This window comes from Apodemus sylvaticus, chromosome 13, assembly GCF_947179515.1.
Source record: "Apodemus sylvaticus chromosome 13, mApoSyl1.1, whole genome shotgun sequence".
NCBI lineage: Eukaryota > Metazoa > Chordata > Mammalia > Rodentia > Muridae > Apodemus > Apodemus sylvaticus.
In genome coordinates, this window is record NC_067484.1 from 68,960,319 (window position 1) to 68,983,081 (window position 22,763).

The 22,763-nt window shown below is 40.9% G+C and overlaps 2 protein-coding genes across 3 annotated transcripts in view; both read right to left on the reverse strand.

Annotated features, from left to right (window-relative positions):
* The window catches only part of LOC127663731 (protocadherin alpha-4), a 213,887-nt gene that overhangs the window by 143,539 nt on the left and 47,585 nt on the right, over positions 1–22,763 (reverse strand). Inside the window, exon 1 of one of the 2 annotated variants that reach the window (XM_052155425.1) lies at positions 8,278–10,611. The exons of the other annotated variant lie outside the window; for it this stretch is intronic. Coding sequence (XP_052011385.1) covers positions 8,278–10,611 — 2,334 coding nt within the window. Of the gene's footprint in view, positions 1–8,277; positions 10,612–22,763 lie in introns of those variants that run through there. 2 annotated transcript variants of the gene reach the window in all.
* LOC127664101 (protocadherin alpha-11-like) lies at positions 11,911–22,679 on the reverse strand. The gene is given in 5 exon segments (XM_052155982.1): positions 11,911–12,057; positions 16,852–19,163; positions 19,166–19,238; positions 21,115–21,149; positions 22,607–22,679. Coding segments are annotated over 5 exon segments (2,640 nt in total).

A 22,763-nucleotide genomic window follows, 5' to 3' on the forward strand; every position in this document is an offset into this window, starting at 1 on the left:
ATATAACTCCACCTCTAATAGCAAAAATAACAGGAAGCAACAATCACTTTTCCTTAATATCTCTTAATATCAGTGGACTCAGTTCTCTAATAAAAAGACATAAAAAAAACAGACTGGATACATAAACAGGACCCAGCATTTTGCCCCACACAGTAAACACACCTTCGTGTCAAAAACAGACACTATCTCAGAGTAAAAGGCTGGAAAACAATTTTCCAAGGAAATGGTCCCAAGAAACAAACTGGTGTAGCCATTCTAATATCGAATAGAATCTACTTTCAGCATAAAGTAATCAAAAAGATAAGGAAGGACACTTCAAAGTTATGAAAGGAAAAATCTACCAAGATGAACTCTCAATTCTGAACATCTATGCTCCAAGTACAAAGACACCCACATTCATAAAAGAAACTTTACTAAAGCTCAAAGCACACATTGCACCTCACACAATAATAGTGGGAGGCTTCAACGCCCCCACTCTCATCAATGGACAGATCAGGGAAATACAAACTAAAGAGAGAAACCGTGAAACTAACAGAAGTTATGAATCAAATGGATTTAACAGATATCTATAGAACACGTTATCCTAAAACAAAACATTATACCTTCTTCTCAGTACCTGACAATACATTCTCCAAAACTGATTATATACTTGGTCCCAAAACAAACCTCAGCAGATATAAGAAGATTGAAATAATTCCATGTACCCTATCAGATCACCAAGGATTAAGGCTAGTCTTCAATAACAACAAAAACAACAGAAATCCCACATACACATGGAAACTGAACAACATTCAACTCAACGATATCTTGGTCAAGGAAGAAAAAAGAAAGAAATTAAAGATTTTTTTAGAATTTAATGAAAATGAAAGCACAACATACCCAAACTTTTGGGACACAATGAAAGCAGTGCTAAGAGGAAAACTCACAGCTCTGAATGCCTCCAAAAAGAATCAGGAAAGAGCACACACTAACAGCTTGATAGGACATCTGAAGGCTCTAGAACAAAATGAAGCAAATACACCAAAGAGGAGTAGATGGCAGGAAATAATCAAACTCAGGACTAAAATCAACCAAGTAGAAACAAAAAGAACTATACAAACAATCAACCAAACCATGAGCTAGTTCTTTGAAAACAACCAACAAGATAGATAAACCCTTAGCCAAACTAGCCAGAGGGCAGAGAGACAGTATTCAAATCAGTAAAATCAGAAATGAATAGGGAGACATAACAACAGATACTGAGGAAATCCAAAAAAAATCATCAGATCCTACTTCAAAAGCCTATACTCAACAAAATTGGAAAATCTAGATGAAATGGACAATTTTCTAGACAGATACCAGGTTCCAAAGTTAAATCAGGATCAGATAAATGATCTAAACAATCCCATAACCCCTAAAGAAATAGAAGTAGTCATTAATAGTTTCACAACCAAAAAATGTCCAGGAATGGATGGGTTTAATGCATAGTTTCATCAGACCTTCAAAGAAGACCTAATACTAATACTCTTCAAACTATTCCACCAAATACAATAGAAGGAACACAACCCAATTCATTCTATAAAGCCACAAATACACTGATACCTAAATGATACAAAGACCCAACAAAGAAAGAGACCTTTAGACCAATTTCCCTTATGAATATCAATACAAAAATACTCAATAAAATTCTTGCCAACTGAATCCAAGAACTTATCATAACAATCATCCACCATGATCAAGTAGGCTTCATCCCAGGGATGTAGCAATGGTTTAATATATGAAAATCCATCAATGTAATCTACTATATAAAAAAAACCTCAAAGGAAAAAACACATGATCATTTCATTAGATGCTGAGGAAAACATTTGACAAAATCCAACACACCTTCATGATAAAAGTCTTGGAAAGATAAGGAATTCAAGGCCCATATCTAAACATAGTAAAAGCAATATACAACAATTCAGTGACCAAAATCAAACTAAATGTAGAAAAAATTGAAGCAATCCCACTGAAATCAGGGACTAGACAAAGCTGTCCAATCTCTCCCTACCTGTTCAATATAGTACTCGAAGTCCTAACTAGAGCAATTAGACAACAAAAACAGGTCAAATGGATACAAATTGGAAAGGAAGAAGTCAAAGTATCACTATTTGCAGGTGATATTATAGTATACTCAAGTGACCCCAAAAATTCCACCAGACAACCCCTAACCCTGATAAACAACTTCAGCAAAGTAGCTGAATATAAAATTAACTCAAACAAATCAGTAGCCTCCCTATACTCAAAGGATAAAGAGGTTAAGAAAGAAATTAGAAAAACAACAACTTTCACAATAGTCACAAATAATATAAAATACCTTTGTGTAACTCTAACCAAGCAAGTGAAAGGTCTGTATGACAAGAACTTCAAGTCTCTGAAGAAAGAAATTGAAGATCTCAGAAGATGGAAAGATCTTCTATGCTCATAGATTGGCAGGGTTAATATAGTAAAAATGGTCATTTTGCCTAAACTAATCCACAGATTCAATGCAATCCCCATCAAAATTCTAACTCAATTCTTCATAGAGTTAGAAAGAGAAATTTCCAAATTTATCTGGAATAACAAAAAACCCAAGATAGCGAAAACTATTCTTAACAATAAAAGAACCTCTGGTGGAATCACAATCCCTGACTTCAAGCTATTCTACAGAGCAGAAGTGATTAAAATAACTGCATGGTTTTGGTACAATGACAGTCAGGTAGATCAATGGAATAGAACTCACACGCCTATGGTCACTTGATCTTTGACAAAGGAACTAAAACCATCCAGTGGAAAAAAGACAGCATATTCAACAAATGGTGCTAGGTCAACTGTACAGAGACATATTGGGGAGTCATACCACATGGTAGAAACTTGACATTAGCCAAGGACAATCCCTGGCTACAGGCAGGAATCTGATGTTAGGACAATAGGGAAGTAGGTTACAGCAGGAATTTTTATGGGTGGAGAAGCTCAGAGTGAAGGTTAAGCTTATTGTTCCTCCAGGTCTATGAATTCCTGAATTAAGCAGGTGACCCACCCAGCTGCCAGAGCAGTCAAGACAAGGACCGCCAGGAGAAGCTAGATGACTTCTGCTGGAAGTCAGTCCAGAGTCTGGGGGGAAGGGCTTGCCCAAACTGTTAAAAGGTCTGACCACCATTAAAGTTGGGGCCTCGATCAGTAAAATATTGTCCTGGCCTTCCTTCTTTTTGCCCCTTCCCCATCTATCCCTCAGCTTCTGTTCCAACAACCCAGTTCGTAATAGCTGCAGGCAGCTATGGAATACAGCACTCAACATGTAAAAGAATGCAAATTTGATCTCCCTATACAAAACTCAAGTCCAAGTGGATCAAGGACCTCCACATAAAACCAGATACACTGAATCTAATAGAAGAAAAAGTGGGGAAGAACCTGGAGCACATGGGTGCAGGAGCAAATTTCCTGAACAGAACACCAATAGCTTATGCTCTAAGATCAAGAATAGACAAATGGGACCTCATAAAATTACAAAGCTTCTGTAAGGCAAAGGACACTGTCAAAAGGACAAAACAACAACCAACGGATTGGGAAAAGATTTTTACCAATCCTACATCCAATAGAGGGCTAATATCCAATATATACAACGAACTCAAGAAGTTAGACTACAGAGGACCAAATAACCCTATTAAAAATGGGGTACAGAGCTAAACAAAGAATTCTCAACTGAGGAATACTGGATGGCTGAGAAACACCTAAAGAAATGTTCAACATCCTTAATCATCAGAGAAATGAAAATCAAAACAACCCTGAGATTCCACCTCATACCAGTCAGAATGGCTAAGATCAAAAACTCAGGGAACAGCAGATGTTGTAAAAGATGTGGAAAAAGAAGAACACTCCTCCATTGCTGGTAGGATTGCAAGCTGGTAAAAAGCACTCTAGTAATCAGTTTGGCAGTTCCTCAGAAAATTGGACATAACACTACCCAAGGATCCAGCTATACCACTCCTGATCATATATCCAGAAGATGCTCCAACATGTAATAAGGACACATGCTCCACTATGTTCATAGTAGTCTTATTTATAATAGCCAGAAGCTGAAAAGAACCCAGGTATCTGTCAACAGAGGAATGGATACAGAAAATGTGGTACATTTATACAATGGAATAGTACTTAGCTATTAAAAACAATGAATTCATGAAATTCTTAGGCAAATGGATGGAACTAGAAAATATCATCCTGAGTGAGGTAACCCCCACATGGTATGCACTCACTGATAAGTGGATATTAGCCCAAAAGCTCAGAATTCAAAAGATACAACTCACAGGTCACATGAAACTCAAGAAGGAAGGCCAACGTATGGATACCTTGATCCTTCCTGGAAGGTGGATCAAAATACCCATGGCTCACAGCCAATCAATAGACTAAGCGCAGGGTCCCCAATGGAGCAGGTAGAGAAAGGACCTAAGGAGCTGAAGAGGCTTGCAGCTCCACAGGAGGAACAATATGAACCAACCAGTACCTCCAGAGCTCCCAGGGACTAAACCACCAACCAAAGAGTACACATGGAGGGACCCATGGCTCCAGCTACATATGTAGGAGAGGATGGTCATTTCAGATATCAATGAGAGGAGAGGCCATTGTTTCTATAAAGGCTCGACACCCCAGTGTAGGGGAATGTGAGGTCAGGAAAATGGCGGGGGTGGAGGTTGGTAAGCAGGGGGAGAGAGGATGGAATAGGAGGTTTTTGGAGAGGTAACAAGGGAATACCATTCGAAATGTAAGTAAAGCAAATATGAAAAATAAAAGATCTATCTCATACTATGATTACTACTAAACATTTTGAGCACCTAAAAAATTAGTGTAATTAACCCTGTAAATTTTGTCAGCTAATATGATGAATCATACATAAATTTTATGCACACATTTAAATGTATGCAAATGTATATAACTATTAATGTTTTTCATTTAAATTACCCAGATACTGGCCTGGACTAAGATACATCTTGAGTCCTTTGACAACTTGGATATTCGCCAGTTCCCTATAGGGAACAAACCAGTGCAAGAAGACTTCTGTTCTACTCTATTGTGAATTATACATTACTGCTTATGAGTGACAGAAATTAACCTCGACAATATCAGTCAAGATTCATCACAGACAGAGGTCACCAAGCAAATTGTATAAACACAAGAAAAGGTCACTCTCTTATTATTGTTGTTACTATGTCTTCAAGAATGAATTGTAAATCACTGTCAACAAAACTTTTAAAAACAGTCTGGTTTGTCAGGCATCAAGAGGAGGAGAGGTCCTTGGTTCTATGAAGGCTCAATAGATGCCCCATTGTTGGGGAATCAAGGGTGGGGAGGTAAGAGTGGGATGGTTGGAGGAACACCCTCATAAAAGTAGTGGGAGGGAGAATGGGATAGGGGCTATCCGGGGGTGGGGAAAACTGGAAAAGGTGACGGACAACATTTGAAAGGTAAATAAAAAATACATCCAATAAAAAAAGAAAAAGAAAAAAACCAATATGAAATATGACATTCCAGCTTTTAAAAATGACATACTTAAACAAAATTGTGACAATTTGAAGCAAGCCTATAACCAACATCAAATTAAATGAAGAGAAATTCAAAGCAATTTCACCAATCAGGAGCAAGACAAGGTGGTCCACTCTCTATATATCTATTCAATATAGTACTTAAAGTTCTAGATAGAGAAATAAGACAACTGAAGGAGATAAAAGGGGTACAAAGAGAAAGAAGTCAAAGAATCATTATTTGCAGATGCTATGATAGTATACATAAGCAGCCCCAAAAATCCTACCAGAAAACTCCTGAAACTGATAAACACCTTTAGGAGAGTGACTGTAAAGTAAATAAGAATTGTGTGTAAATAACAATTCACAGCCTCAAGGAGGCTAAGTAACAAGGAGGGCTCAAAGGGGGCATGGATAGTCTTGAGAAATGGAAATAGAATAGAATTTGCAGGTGGACTTGGAGCAAGTGGAATGGGAACCGGAGGGATCAGTCAGTGGCAGAGAGGGAAAGAGTAATGGGAGATATGACTGAAATTTGGGGGACATTGGGCAAGAAATGTGGAAATCTAGTGCAGTAGAAGCTCCCTGGAATCTATGAGAAGGACCCTAGCAAAGACTTCCAGTAATGTGGAATATGCAGCCTGAATCAGCCATCTTTTATAGCCAGGCAAGGCTTCCAGCAGTAGGACTGGGACACCAACCCAGCAACAAAACCTTCGACCTACAATCTGTCCCACTGCAAGGCGTGCTGGTGGCACAGAACTTATGGGAGTGGCCAATCAATGGTTCGACTTAAGGTCCCTGCTATGAGAGGGAACTCACACCTGACACTGCCTAGATGACCAAGAACCAAAGGCTGTAGTTCCCAGAGATCCAGGATAGAATTAACATGTCTTTAAAAATTGAATAAAATGATTACTAATGATATTCTGCTATACTCAGAGATTAATCCCTAGTCCCATTGTCATCAGAGCAGCTGATGAGATAAGATCCAGCCAACCACAGCCAAACATTAGGCAGAGCCGGGGAATCCTACAGAAGAAGTGTGAAGGAAGGATTGTAGGAGCTGGAGCTGTCAGGGACACCATGAGAACATCACAGAACCAACTAGGTAGGGCTCAGAGGGTGTCGCAGAGACTGAAGCAACAGTCACAGACCCTGTATGGGTCTGAGATAGGTCCTCTACATATGTTATGGTTATATAGCCTTGCTTCTTGTAGTACTCCTAACAATGGGAGTGGAGAGGTGTCTCTGACTCTTTTGCCTGTTCTTGGAACCCTTTTCCTCCTTCTGGGTTGCCTCGTCTAGCCTTGACATGAGGATTTGTATCCAGTTTTATTGTAACTTATTATGTCATGTTCAGTTGATATCCCTGGTAGGCTTGCTATTTTTGAAGGGAAACAGAGGGAGAGGGATTTGGAAAAGAGGAGAAGTGGAAGGAGTGGAGAGAGGGAAAACTGTGGTCAGGATGTAACGTATGAAAGAATAAATTTTAAAAATGGCTGTTCTTCAAGAGGACCTGGGTTCAATTCCCAGCACCTATATGATGGATCACAACTACCTCTAACTCCAGTTCCAGGGGATTTGACGCCCTCTTCTGGCTACTTCAGGCGTTAAATGCATGTGGACCATAGACACAGTCTGGCCAAACATATAAAATAAAGTAATTTGTGGAAGTGTATTTTTTAGTAAAAACATAGATACATAGCTTAAATGATAAATTAATGAAGATCTGGTTAAAGTTTTATATGTATATAAATATGTGTATTACACTACAATAATCTCAAGTTTATGGTGATATACAGGAATTCAAATCACAAAATGCATCTCATGTAAAGGTGAACATTAAGGTCCTATATGAGGATAATGAAGGACAAACTAGAAAAGCCTTAAAAACAAATAGGGTTCCTTGGCACAGGTCTTTAATACTATCAATCAAGTGGCAGAGGCATACGGTCACTGTGAGTTCCAGGTCAGCCTGGTCTACATAGGTATGAGGGGTGAACCTGTCACAATTAATTAATTAATACAGATTTCACTTGTAACCAAGTGTGGTGTATTGCACCTGAAATCCCAGCACTCCCGAGCACATACAGAAGAATCAAAAGATAGCGTCCATGGGGAAGTGGGTGTGAAAACTGCAGTCAGGGTGTAATATATAAGAGAATAAAGGAAGAGAAAAGAATAAAAAGGAAAAAAGTAAGGATATTTAAGTACCATTTTTTAAAGAAAAGAATAACTAGAAATTTAAAAATAAGTAAATAAATAAGTTGGCACCCAACTTGAGCTCCATGGCTAGATCCTAACCCAAGAAAAAAAATCACTTAGAAATCAGAAGTTATGAGCTCTTTAAAAAATAACCTGTGTATGTAGGTATACATTGAGACTATATCTTAAAACTATTTAGCCTCACTACAATATTTTGTAAAATGTTTCCAGTTCTTCTACAAAACAAACATTTCAAGCTATGAAGTGTACCCCCCCAAAAAGGAACACAAGAACATTTTTTTTCTTGTTTGTGACACTTTACTACGGTTTCTAACAATATTTCATTAGTGAGTGACCAATCCAGTGTCAATATAGAAATTGTTATGTTAAAGGCGGCAAGGATGAGAAATTGTTAACTAGATTAATGAAATGATGGAGAGAAAGGATATCACGAAGGAGCAACTGTCAGGCACAATGTTTTATATTATGAACTTACCTCTTTCAAATGTTCTCCCTGCCTTTCTCTCAGACATGTGTCCTCTGCAGAGCCTAGCACAGGAGGGAGACTGGGACTAAAGGCCATCAGGTCAGTCTTGGGTGGGCCCTCTCCAGAGCACACCCTCTGTCGCCGTTGCTGAGAATGTGACCAGCTCCCCACAGCGCTGGAGCACACCAGCATGGGCTTCCCTGGAGCACAAGCTCCATCGATGGGCCTTGCTGAGCAGCGCAGCGCGGTGTAAAGCAGCAGCGTGAGAACTAACAGGCTGGACACCGCGCAAATAGCAATAATCAGGTACACATTGACAGTCACCAGCGACGCCTCCGAAGATGCTGTGCTCTCCGAAGCAAGGGATGATATCTTGGGTGCCTGACCATTCTCCACCAGAGATACCAGCACTGTGGCTGTGGCAGTCAGGGCGGGCTCGCCGTGATCCTTAACCAACACCAACAGACGCTGGCGCGGCGCATCTGCTTCGTCTAGGGCACGCGTCGTGCTGATTTCGCCCGTGTATAGACCCACGCGGAACGGACTGCGCATGCCCCCTGCTGCCAACTGCAGCTCATATGACAGCCACGCATTGTAACCAGAGTCTGCATCTACTGCGCGCACCTTTGCTACTATATGCCCTATGCCAACTGACCTAGGCACAAGCTCGCTCACTGCCCCGCCTGCTCCGACAGCTCTGTGAGGCAGCAGAGTGGGTGCATTGTCGTTCTCATCCAGCACAAACACCTGCAGAGTCACATTGCTGCCCAGGGCAGGCACACCAGCATCCCGCGCGCTCACTTGGAACTGGAGCAGCTCCAGCTCCTCATGGTCCAGAGGCTGCAGTGCAAACACCTTGCCGCTTTCCGCATGCACAGACAAATAGCTCGACAGCAAGCGCTCGCCTATCCTCCGCTCCACCAGAGAGTAGGACACCAGCGCATTCTCCTGTGTGTCCGCATCCATCGCCGACACTGTGAAGATGTGCGCTCCAGGTGGGTTGTTCTCTTTCACGAACACAGTGTATTCAGGCTGCGCGAAAACAGGCACGTTGTCGTTCACGTCAGCCACCTCCACGGACACGCTGGCCGTGGCCCACAGCGAGGGCGAGCCTCCATCCCGCGCTGTCACCACTACCTTATAGTTCGCAGTGGTCTCACGGTCCAGGGCGCTGTCCAGCACTAATGAATAGTAATTCTTGAAAGTGGACACTAGCTTAAAGGGGAGGTGAGGCGTCAAAGAGCAAGTCACCCTCCCGTTGTTACCAGAGTCTCGGTCAGACACGCTGACCAGAGCTATTACAGTGCTTAGCTGAGCATCTTCTCTGACTGGAAGTGACAGGGAAGTAATCGTGACCTCTGGTGCATTATCATTTACATCTAGTACTTCCACCAGAAGGGTACAGTGGCCTGTCATTGGGATATTCCCTTTGTCCACTGCCTCCACAGGTATTTCATATAGTTTAATTTCTTCAAAATCCAATATGCCTTTTGTCCTAACTTCTCCACTGTTGGGATCTATACTAAATGCATGCACCACCGCAGGGGATACAGGCCGCCTGAAGGAGTAGATTATATCTCCGTTTATACCCTCGTCAGGATCTGTGGCGTTTAAGTTAATCACCAACGTTCCGTTACGTGCATCCTCTAACACTCTAACTTTATAAACGAACCGATCAAACTCTGGAGCATTGTCATTCACGTCGAGGATGGTGATCAGAAGCTGAACTGTGCCAGTCAGTTCCGGTTTGCCTCCGTCACTAGCTGTTAGTAATAAACTATGCTCCTGAATTTCTTCTCTGTCTAATGATTTCTTTAACACAAGGGATAATGAAGAAGTTCGCTCACGATTGCTTTGCGTGTCCAAAGCGAAATAATCGCTAGGATCCAATCGGTAGGTCAAGGCGGAATTGATTCCAATATCTGCATCGGATGCGCCATCTAGTGGAAATCTAGTTTCTGGAGGTCTCGACTCGGCAATCACCATGTTTTTGTTGGTTTCGGGGAACACGGGTGGGTTGTCATTAATGTCCCTCACCTCCACCTCCACGTGGAAAACCTGCAGCGGCCTGTCCACGATCACCTCCAGGTGGATGCTGCACTCCGCGCTCCGTCCGCACAGCGCCTCCCGGTCGATCCGAGAATTCACAAACAAAATACCATTCTGAAGATTTACCTCTAGTAGGTCCCCGCGGTCTTTGGACGCCACCCTGAACAGGCGGGGCACCAGCTCCGCCAGCTCCAACCCCAGGTCCTGCGCGATGCGGCCCACGAAGGTGCCGTGTTTGGCCTCTTCTGGAACAGAGTAGCGGAGCTGGCCGCTCCCAGCTTCCCAGATTGTGAGGAGCAGGAGCGAGAGCAGGAAGCGCGGGGATCCTGGACCGCTTTGCGAGAATAATAGCATGGTACACTCGTAGAAAGATGCGGTGGTAGCTACCGTATACAGAATACTTTACCTGAAACTGCCTCTAAAAAGCTGTTTTGAAGATGTCCTGGTACTAGAGAATTCACAGCGAGTTCTCTGAAGGAAGTGACTTTCTTTGAAAAAAAAAAAGTTTGCAGTGAAGAGCGACATCATGAGGCATGATTGTGTAAGTGTAGTGATCAGTAGTCTTCATATTTTCCATTGATATAAGCCTTTATTCCCTTGCATTTTCTGAATATTCTATTACAAGTACGTGTATGAGTTAAATATTGGTTATCTAGTAACAGTAAATTATTTATTTTCGGCATCAAGTGTTACTTAACAATGTCTTGGAGTGTGTGTGTGTGTGTGTGTGTGTGTGTGTGTAAAATTTTTAATTAGAGAACATTATACATTTAGCTTCGTTGTGGTAAGTCTCTAGTTCTCATAGCTATGCAGGGTTTGTTAGCAATGTTCTTTCCCTGTAATATTTTCAAGACCTTCACCCATAACTACCACTAATTCCAAGTGGAAATATAGTGATCACATAAAATTCATGAAGTGGAAGACAGGAAGTCATATACTAGATTTCAAATAATACACACTGTTAATAAGTTCCAAGAGTGGATGAAATGTTTATATTTTAAAGGATGTGTCTATCTGTAGTAAGTTTGTATGGGTAAACAACAATCTATATAAAACAATGATTTTATGTTTTCAATTCACCTTGTAGAAAACATACCAAGAAACAACATCCTGTTATTTAATATAATTTAAGATACTACCAGTGCTTTAAACTTGCTTTTTTTCCCCTACCACATCTTAATTTCATCATCAGTAGGAAAAAATTGGTACTGTTTAAGTTAACTTTGATTTTTCCAAGGACATGATGGTAGCAACACATTGATGTTGATACATTATTCACAAAGGAATATTACTGCTGTCTGTTATTATAGCTACAAGTCAAAAAGTTTCAAGCCAAACAGTACAATAAAAGATATATTTTACATATTATAAATGTAGGGGCTTGAGGGATGGAGTTAAGAGCAGTGGCTGTTCTTCTAGAGGTCCCAAGTTCAATTTCTGGGCAAGTAGTTGTTTACAACTGTCTATGATGGGGTCTTCTGCCCTCTTCTGGTGTGTAGGCACAGATGCAGACAAGGCACTCATACACATAAGATACATAAACAAACCTTAAATAAATGTAAATTATATGACCCCAGTACTATATTATAAATTGTATATCCAATTTTTACACTGCTAGTCTGTAAACAACTCTATATGAAATGACCATTGGGTTCATTTCTGTACCTCAATTCCCTTCTGAAATCCATGTGGAGTATTGTATTCTCTCACTAATACAATCTTCTCCTGTTCCTCTGTTTCTTCTACATGCATTATCCCTTTGATGGCAACAGTCCCTTGATTCTTCCTGATGTTTCCTGTCTACCAGAATGTACACATATTACATCACTTATCCCTCAACATAAGTCAACCATTTGCAGTATGCCCTTTAAGACACCCTAGAATCACTCTTCTGTTTATCATCTTAAACATTCTCTTCAATTTCCAGCACAGTTAACTATTTATTCATCCTATTGATCTTCTGTATTAAGTTTTTTATTAGCCATGCTGACAATAGATACTTACATTCCCCTTTACCTAGATCGGACACTCAAATGGATGTATCCTCCTTGCCTATAGGCATTTTTCCTATTTTTTTCTTCTCTCAATTTCTCAACATTATTCCCATCATGGGATGTCATGGTTTTCCCATTAATATACATCACCAAACATAAAATTGAGGGCTTTTTTCTTCATAGCAACACTTATTTATTTTACCTATTCTTTTTCAAATTTACTATTTTATGAGTATGTTTTGTCTTTACAGATGCACATGCATATGTGCATATCTGGTATCTATGAAGGCCAGAAAAGGGTGTTGAGTCCTCTGGAACTAGAGTTACTAACAGCTGTCAAACACCATGGATTCTCTAGAAGAGTAACAAGCTGGTAACTACTTTGCCATCTCTCCCCAGTTTAGGCTGCCCCTATTCTCTGGAAAAAAATATGAATGTTTTCCTCCATTTAACCTTATTAACTCCACCTTCATTTCAGTGCTGTCTTATCCCTAATGTCTCCTTCATTGCTTGCTTCTTTTTTCCACATGACTAAGATGTTCAAACACCTTTAACTTCCAGATAAAACATTTATTCATCTTCTTTCCTAACATTTACTTGATCTTCACACTCTGACTTTCAACCTTGGTTACCTTGTAGAGAATGGCTGTAGTCCCTAGTGTGCATTCTTAACATAAGCAAAACCATGTCTAACAGGTCTCACAACATAAGGGTGTTTGGAGTGGAAATGTATGGTTTCTTTGGAGATTGAGTTGTGTTGTGGGATGTTTTCCTGGAAACGGTCTTATGAGAGCATGTTTTTGCTGAAGCAGACATGTGGAAGAATATTTTGCTGAGAACAGATACATGGTGTTTCTTTGGAAGCAGCATGGAAAAGGGGCACGTGGTGTTTTGCTGGAGTGGATGGATGCTTGAGAGAACACATAATGACTGGAAGGAGTATAAATATAACTGAACAGACAGTGAACAAAGCAGTGTGGCATTGGTTCGCCTTGCTACAGTTTTTTTGGTCATCATTTGTCGTGACTATGTAGAAAGAAATGCATCAAAGAATTTCTAGTGGTATTCTGGCAGCTACTTGCCACTTTGACAGGCTCAGGCCATTTGGCAGAGCCTGGAAGTTTCTTCTGGCTCAGACTGCCTTTGTTGGTTCATGAATGGTGTTTGCAAGTGGATCAAACTGCTGATGATGATTCATGTGAACTCAACTGCTGATAACCTGACAACATAGATTCACACCAAATAACTATTTCTCCACAGAGCCACATCCTCCTTTGCTCTATTTACCTTTCCTTTGCACTGCCTCTGGTGTATGGTGGCCTAGAAGGGAGGTTAAAGCATTTAAGTACACTTATTAAAGTAGGATTTGATAAAACACAACCCTAAAGGAATGCCATGCCCTACTCGAAGCCTGAGACTAAGATGTTTGCTGACACAGGTGATTGTGTAACAGTTGACCTTTGCTAAGAGGAGAGCCATGTAGAAGGATCAATTCGCAGTTCCCTAGCTCTACAAGACTGCAGGTTCACTACCACCCCATGGAATTCTTTGTTAAGATTATCTGGCTACTCCCTTCTTTTCCCAGAATATAATAAAAGTGATTGGTTAGCAAGAGGAGGCTGCAATGTCTCCATCCAAGCTTGCAATCCACCTGGTCCCAGATTGGCTTCTACTTTGTGTCTTTTTCTTAATCTCCCATTGTTTGCAGCTAGCTTTCCAGGACTGAGCCTCCACAGCAGAAACATTACATACTTTCTGTCTTTCTAAACCTACCATAGGAGGTTGAATAGTGATACCTCAAAAGATGTACCCACATCTTAAGACTCATGAATATAAAATAACTTTACATACTAAACTGATGTGACTAAATTAAGAATAATTTATTCTGCAGAATCCAAGTCAACCCTGAATGCCATTACATATGTCCTTATCAAACAAAAACACAGATAAGAAGACTTGAAGAAGAGATGGCAATGTGACTATGAAAACAGAAATTGAAAGTCACAAGCCAAGGAATACCAAGAGCCATCAAAAACCAGCAGAAGCAAAAAATAGGGGTCTTTTCTCTCCTGCTTTATTATTTCTAACATGTTTTACTCTCGTAGGAAAAGTGGTCCCTTGATTGATTCTTACAAGTGCTTCACACCTTCAGTTTGGACTTCTAGCTTCAAAAAGTGTGAGACAGACAAACGTTTCATCCCAGTCTGTGACCATTTCTTACAGCAGCCTCAGAAATTAACATGCATGCCTACCTAAATCATTTTCTTCAATATTACTTTTCATTTTTGCAGCCTGTCTCTTGGTGACTTTTGTCCTTTCATGGACTTATATCTTTGGGAAGGAATTATTCCTCAATATGTGTAGAACCCCCTCTGAGTTCTAGATCCATGTTTCAAATCGCGATACTATTCTAGTACCTCAAAAGTAACAGGTTCATAAGTGTCCTCCCATTCCCCACCTGCTCAACCACATACAAGTCATCTACCCCTTAGTACACCAAACTTAAAAATAATAGATGCCACTACATGTTTGTTGTGGAAGTCTTTCTTTTATGAGTACTCTAATACCTATGACAGGAAATGTCACAAGTGACAGAAGCCAGTATAGCTCCTGAAAGGCTTTGATCGCGGGTCCAGTCTGCATTCTCATTTATACCCTAAACTCACAAAGTGGGGCAAACAAGAAAATGAGATTTTACAGAAGCATACATGGCGGGCAGCAGGTTGTGAAGGACAATGATACATTGTTTCAGCTATTTCTTCAGGACATTCTGTTCCAAACAGCAAATAAAGCCAGGCTTGGCAAATATGCAGTATGAGCAGTGCTTTAAATAAATCACTAAATAAATCAACAAACCTGCATGTAATCATTGGTCTTTCCTTTCTTATTCTACTTCATTTTGTTTCTCTCTTATCATTTATAAGTTTTTGAGTAGTGTCTCTCTAGGTATTCCTGTCTGTCCTAGAGCTCAATATGTAGACCAGGCTGACCTTGACCTCACAGAGACCCTTTGGCCTCAGCCTCTAGAATTCTAGGGTTAAAGATGTGTGCCACCACACCTGCCTTTATCATTCATGATGAGTCAATTATCTGAATGTTTCTCTCTGTTGGTCCCTCTAGCAAGTTTCCCTCAATTCTTTCAACTGCAGTTATTTAATTCTCCATTGTTCAGCAGGGTGTTGTTACAGAGGCCTTCAGTTCCAACACTCCAAGGCAGCAGACTTCTGAGATCAAGGCCAGCCTGGGCTACTAAGTTCCAGGACAGCCAGGGCTACATAGAGAAAACCTGTCTTGGGGAAAGGAAAGACTCTCCATTTGCTTGATACCTAAGTATTATGGAAGATCCTCTATGTGCTTCCCTGCTTTCATAATCTTCCCATGGCTGATCTGTCAGTCATTCTTCAAAGAGCACTCTTATTCATACTTCTCTTCCACCCACAAAACCTTACTATTTACCCTTTGAAATGTTATCTATCCTTTACGATACTCCTGAAGAAAATGTTGCCCAAACTCCAGCGCTCAGCTCCTCTTCTAAATGCCACAGACTGTGCAGACAATACATTTCAGTATCACACAATAATCAAATATCAATGATTAAACATATAATATATTCCTGTTCCTAAAATAAAGGTTTATGAAAGAGTGGGCAAAAGCTAGGACAATTTAAAGCCTTTAACATCAGCTTGGAGGATAGGAAGTTTTGATCTCTGGTCAAAAACAAGTTCTGTATATTTTTGTGGAAGGAAATTTCAAAATGTAAGTTGTAGTTCAGGAAACTCAGCAAATACGGGCAGAAGATCAGTATACCACAATGAGGTTGGAATCCTCCAAAACAAGGTTTAAATGGGTCACACTACCTCTGTGACTTCAGTGTCAGGTTTTTTTCATCAGTAAGAAGTGAATTGTGATCATATCTGCACCATAGATATCACCACTTGATAATTAAGACTATCTCAGGTTAAAATGTAGCAGAAGGGTTAGAATAGAGTGTAGGTGAGCCCACACCCAGTGCTGCCATTTTCACATTGTAATCTCCTGGTCCCGAACACTGTCCAGACTTAGTAAATAATAGACTTTTATCTCCAAGTAATTTGAAGATGATTTTTTACCATGGTGGTAGAGGATATTTAGCGATGGGGGGGGGGGCAGTAAATCAATTCAGGGCTAGAAACAAGGGATCCAATGTTGAGACAAACATTTTTTTAAAGCAACAGATCAAAGAATATGAAAATATCAAAGCAAAGGACTGCTAATAGACAAACTCAAGAAAATCTAAATAGCCTGCTATGGTTGTCCACATCATTGAGAATTAGAAATGAACTGATGTGATTTAGCTCAAGTAAAACAGTGATGATTTCCACTCGGTTGACTTCTAACATTTTATAACCAAAACTTGAAATAAATGGGGCATTTATTAGCTGGAGAACTCTATTATATGATTTAAAGGCTGGGTGTATGCACATCTGGCGTTTTGCTAATGGACATTGTTCCTTGAAACAGCACTCAAAATGTAGAGTGTTAAATGTTTGCCTTAAAACTGAATTCTAAACGATTTTTAGAAAGGCATTTACTAGAAAGGTGGAATTTGTAGAAAACTCACCTGTCCAGGGTGATTTGACTCTGATTCCTGTCTTTCCCTTTCATCTCTATCCAGATTGGGAGGTAGGCTGGGACTAAAGGCCATGAGGTCTGTCTTGGGAAGAACTTCCCCAGAGCACACTCTCTGCCGCCTCTGCTGTGAGTAGGACCAGCTCCCCACTGCACTGGAGCATACCAGCATGGGCTTCCCGGGTCCCTCAGGGGCCTCATTGACCATAGGCAATGCTGAGCAGCGCAGAGCTGTATACAGCAGCAGCGTGAGTACCAATAGACTGGACACAGCGCAGATGGCGACGATCAAATACACGTTGACATCCACCAGCGATGCCTCTGGGGCTGAAGCACGCCCCGATACCTTTGAAAAGGACTTTGGAGCCTGGCCACTTTCCACAAGAGACACTAATACAGTTGCAGTGGCTGTCAGTGCTGGCTCCCCATGGTCCTTCACCAGCACTAATAGAGTCTGTCGTGGAGCGTCCCCCTCATCCAGGGCACGCGTCGTGCTGATCTCACCCGTGTACAGACCCACACGGAAGGGGCTGCGTACACCACCTGTTCCCAACTGTACTTCATATGACAGCCACGCGTTGTAACCAGAGTCCGCATCCACTGCACGCACCTTGGTGACCACATGGCCCGAACCCACTGACCTAGGCAAAAGCTCACTCACCGTCCTGCCAGTTCCGACAGCTCCATGGGGCAGCAGTGTGGGCGCATTGTCATTCTCATCCAGCACAAACACTTGCAGAGTCACATTGCTGCCCAGGGCAGGCACACCAGCATCCCGCGCGCTCACTTGAAAATGGAGCAGCTCCAGCTCCTCATGGTCCAGAGGCTGCAGCGCGAACACCTTGCCGCTCTCTGCGTGCACAGACACATAGCTCGACAATAAGCGCTCGCCTATCCTCCGTTCCACCAGCGAGTAGGACACCAGCGCATTCTCCTGCGCATCCGCATCCACCGCAGACACCGTGAAGATGTGCGCGCCAGGCGGGTTGTTCTCCTTCACGAACACCGCGTATTCGGGCTGCGCAAATGCAGGCGCATTGTCGTTCACGTCAGCCACCTCCACGGACACGCTGGCTGTGGTACTCAATGAAGGCGAACCCCCATCCCGCGCTGTTACAACCAAATCATAGGTTGACACCTTCTCGCGGTCCAGACTACTATCCAATACCATCGAATAATAGTTTTTAAAGGTGGATGTAATCTTGAAGGGGACATTGGGTGTAAGAGAGCAGGTCACTTGGCCATTGATTCCAGAATCGAGGTCGGATACGCTAATTAAAGCGATGACTGTATTTGGCTGGGCATCCTCTCTTACTGGGAGGGACAGCGAAGTTAGTGTCACTTCAGGGGCGTTGTCATTGGTGTCTAAGATTTCTACCAAGACTACACAGTGACCTACCATTGGGGGGTTTCCTTTATCTGTGGCCAGCACTTCTATTTCATAAAACTTGTTCTCTTCATAATCTAAAGTCCCGTTGACCCTCAATTCTCCGTTGTTTTCATGTAGAGTAAATAAATGCCTCCCAGTGGGCTTAATGGACATCAAAGAGTATTCCAGCTGTCCGTTTACACCTTCGTCTAGATCCGTGGCGTTCAACTTTATGACAAGAGTTTCTTTAGCAGCATTTTCCATTATTCTTACTTTGTATTCTAAATGATCGAAAACCGGATCATTGTCGTTAACATCTAAGACATGAATCCAAAGCTGAACTGTACCGGTGAGCTCCGGTTTTCCCCCATCTGTGGCTGTTAATAGCAAATTAAGTTCCGGGGTTTTCTCCCGATCTAGAGTCTTCTTTAATATAAGCGACGGTCTTTTAGTCTGCTTACTATTAGTTAGTGGTTCTAAGGAAAAATACTCGTTTTGACTTAATCTGTAGACCAACACAGCATTCTCCCCTACGTCCGCATCAGACGCTCCCTCTAGCGGAAAACGCGAGTCTAGTTGCTTGGATTCATAAATCAGCAACCTTTGTTCTCTAAAAGGAAACACTGGCGAGTTGTCGTTAATGTCCCTCACCTCCACCTCCACGTGGAAAACCTGCAGCGGCCTGTCCACAATCACCTCCAGGTGGATGCTACACTCAGCACTCCGCCCGCATAGCTCCTCCCGGTCGATCCGAGAATTCACAAACAAAATGCCATTCTGCAGATTTACCTCCAGAAGGTCCCCGCGGTCCTTGGACGCCACCCTAAACAGGCGGGGCACCAGCTCCGCCAGCTCCAGGCCCAGGTCCTGCGCGATGCGGCCCACGAAAGTGCCGTGTTTGGCCTCCTCCGGGACGGAGTAATGAAGCTGGCCGCTCCCTGCTTCCCAGACGGCGAGAAGAAGAAGCCAGCGTAGGGGTGGCAGAGTGCAGGATCCACTTCTCTGAAAACCTAACATTGCATATGCAATCGGCCTCCAACACGTCTCCTTTCGCTGACTGTATCAGATACTTGTCTTCAAATTGAAATCTCTCTTGATTCTCGAGAATTTTCAAAGGATTCCTTTGTAAGCAGCATTCAGAATGATGGAATCGGGTTTTGTATGAGGAGCGCTAGACTCTTGGAACCAATCTGTGAATGGACTCTTTCCACCAAGTAAAGAGCGACACCTTGTGGCTGAAATCGTGAGTACTCGTGTGCATCCACCACTGGAGAATTTCACATTTTGTATACTTTGCCCAAAAAAATTCCAAAATGCACATTTATTGACCATTCTGATTCTAAGCCACATTGAAGTGGAACATGTGTGAAGGTAGTATTTTTATTGAATAGCATCATATTAAATTCTTGTTTGACTTACATCTACAAAATTATCCTTTTATCTAAACACTTGAAAAAGAAGGATCATTTCTTTAGGTAAACTTGAAAAACTGGAATTAAACAGTTTCCTAACATTTATTATATAAAGTGTTATCAGATAAGAATTGTTAGAATTTCAGTCTCTTTTATTGCTTAGCTGCCAGGGAACTCAATGGTTCCGGGGGGGGGGGGGGGGTTAGACCTAGGTTGTTGCTGCTGTTTGTGGTTTGGAGTTGTGTTTGAGTCAACAGTTGGTGCTAGGCAAGTACTCAGTCCTAGAAGTTCCATAATAACAATGTGCTGTACACTGTGTTCCTAGCTATGTAGGTTTGCATTCTCTTATATTTAAAAAAATTAAATTTTCTCAAACAAATTTATGAGGTGTAAGCTATGTACTGATGCATGTATCTACTGTGTAATATCAAATCAGAGTTAATACATCATCACATCAAACATTCATCATTTCTTTGTGGTGAAACTTTCCAAGTTATCTCTTCTCCTCTTATTAACATATACCTGCCATTATCAGCAATACTGTGCTTATTGTCTTAAGTTCTGATCCTTGACTGTTGCTTACATGACATTTTTTCTTGTGGTAAATTACTGAGTTTGTGTCCTCTGCAGAATAAGAAAACAAATGTTTTCAAGTTTTATAATTTGAAACAGAATTCACAAAGGAAAAGCCTGTTGATCTAAATGAATTCTGCATTTGACATATATGATTTCTCACACAAATCGTATTGTCAATAATGAGATATTTTACCTATGTAATCATTGATAAGACGACAAAGGTAGCCTTTTAAATCACAGAATGAATTATCGTTCACTGAAAGACATGTTGCCAGAAAAGTTTCTGCACCACTTGGATATTTCCATGTAACCAACATTAGATTTTTTTAACCCAATAAAAAATACATTCATGGGAAATAATATTAGTGAAAATGTGGGGTTATAAGTGCATTCAAAAAGATAAGTGAATTTGGTGATGACTCCTCTAAGTGCATGAGATTGTGCTTAAAACACACACAAAATACTCAAACAATTCAACTAAACTACTGGAGAGTCTAGGCATGTCATTTCCTGCAATACTTAGTGGAAGGTCGAAATTATTAAGGATAATTTTCATTTATTTTTTCCTGTGATAGTTTTCTCTGTGTGTGGCTGGCTGTCCTGAAATTTTGTAGACCAGACTGTCTTTGAATTCAGAGATCCACCTGCCTCTGCCTCTGAAGTGCTACTATTAAATGCTATGCCATCACACCCAGCTTTAATTTTCATTTCTTGAAGATGTAGTTATGTTTTTTCTATCTTTTCATACACCGTGGCAATTGAGAAGAAAGGGAAGATGATACCACACATGTTTAGAGCCGAAAATCATTCAGAAAAAAACCTATTGTTTTATAGGAAATATGTGAGAAACAAAGACCCAGGATGACATTGATCTCCCAGGCTCGAGTAGTACTCTTACCTCGGTGCTAAATGGTTTGGAGGTTCTCCTGCAACCTACCGGTATTACAATAACACAAGAAAATTTCGTAAACTATAAAGAAAACGAGTTGCCTCTAAGAACAGTGAATTCTGTTACGTATCTGTAAACCATGTACTGTGAATTCAAATGCAATATATAAAATAACAGTGAACAAAAGGAAACAGCAATTCTCCAACTCTTGTAAACTGTTACAAGAAATGAGGTTTGAAATGCAATGTAAAGAAACAAATATGGAAAAACTCTACCAATGAGAGGAGAGATGATGATATCACAAATATGAGTTAAAATCATATTGTAACTTGTGTTTGTTTACAATAATACATAGTTTTGGATATATAAAAGTGGTCCTGGGTAAGCACCAAGTCAAAAGTTTGATAAAGAGTGTGACTCAATATCCCCTATTTTGTATTTTGACTGAAATAGTTCAGGTATCTATAACTGAACTATTCCTAGAGAAGATAGTATACTCTCTCTAAACTTATCTATCGAAATGGATTCAACATCCAGCTGCAGATTAATCTCAAGAAATCTGATCAAAATCATTGTTAATACTAATTTTGTAAAAATTGATGATTTTATGGACTTTGTGCTGAACGTTTACTAAATCAGTTTGATTCTATATAAATCCTACCAGCATGGCTCACAAATTATATATTAAAATGCAAAGTTTTATGTCCTCTTGGCCAGTATTTATGAGTAGTTCTGGTGCTATTCTTTCCTGAAAATGTAAGCCAGAGAAATGAATTTTGAAGGCATTCTTCAAACCTCGGGAAATAATTTCAAAATAAGATTATAAGTTCGCTTTCCAAGCACTATGCTAAGAAAAGTATAGGATTTATTCAATGATGTTGACTTTGCTCTATTGTATTGTGTCTTATTCAAATGAACACAGCTATTTTTCTCACACATGTGGTCAGTTGACACAAGATTTTCAATCAAAAATAACAATAACCCTGCCATGGGGAAGTGGTAGAGTCAAGAGGTGGTGGCTCAAGAGACAGAGGAAAGAGGGTCTCTGAATTTGAGGCCAGCCTGGTCTACAGAGCAATTTCTAGGGTAGGCAAGGCTGCACAAAGAAACCCTGTCTTCAAAAAACAATAACAACAAAAGCAAAAGAAGAAAGGAAGGAAGGAAGGAAGGAAGGAAGGAAGGAAGGAAGGAAGGAAGGAAGGAAGGAAGGAAGGAAGGAAGAGAAAAGGGAGGGAGACAGAGAGAGACAGAGAGAGAGAGAGAGAAAGAGAGAGAGATGTAAGAAGACTAAGGACAAAATAATAAGATCACCTCCAAAGGCAACCCTATAACTCTGCCCGCTTCAACCGTCAGCTCAAAAAAACATGCTACTGAGTATAAAATTGCATAGACAATAAAGTGCTTCAAGCATGTCTATCTCCAACCCTGACCAATCATTTCAAAGTTTATAATAAGAATTAAGAAATCAAATCAAATTAAAACTTAAATCATACCATCATACTTTCAGATACAGCAACATAATGAAGAGCGAAGGGCACCTGCTCTAACAGGTGAACTACCTGAGTGTGGAACATCAGATTTGAGCCCTGCCTATGCCTTGTGTTTCCTATTAGGATCCTTGATTTCTCCCTGGCATACTTGCTTACTTTAAAGAAAAC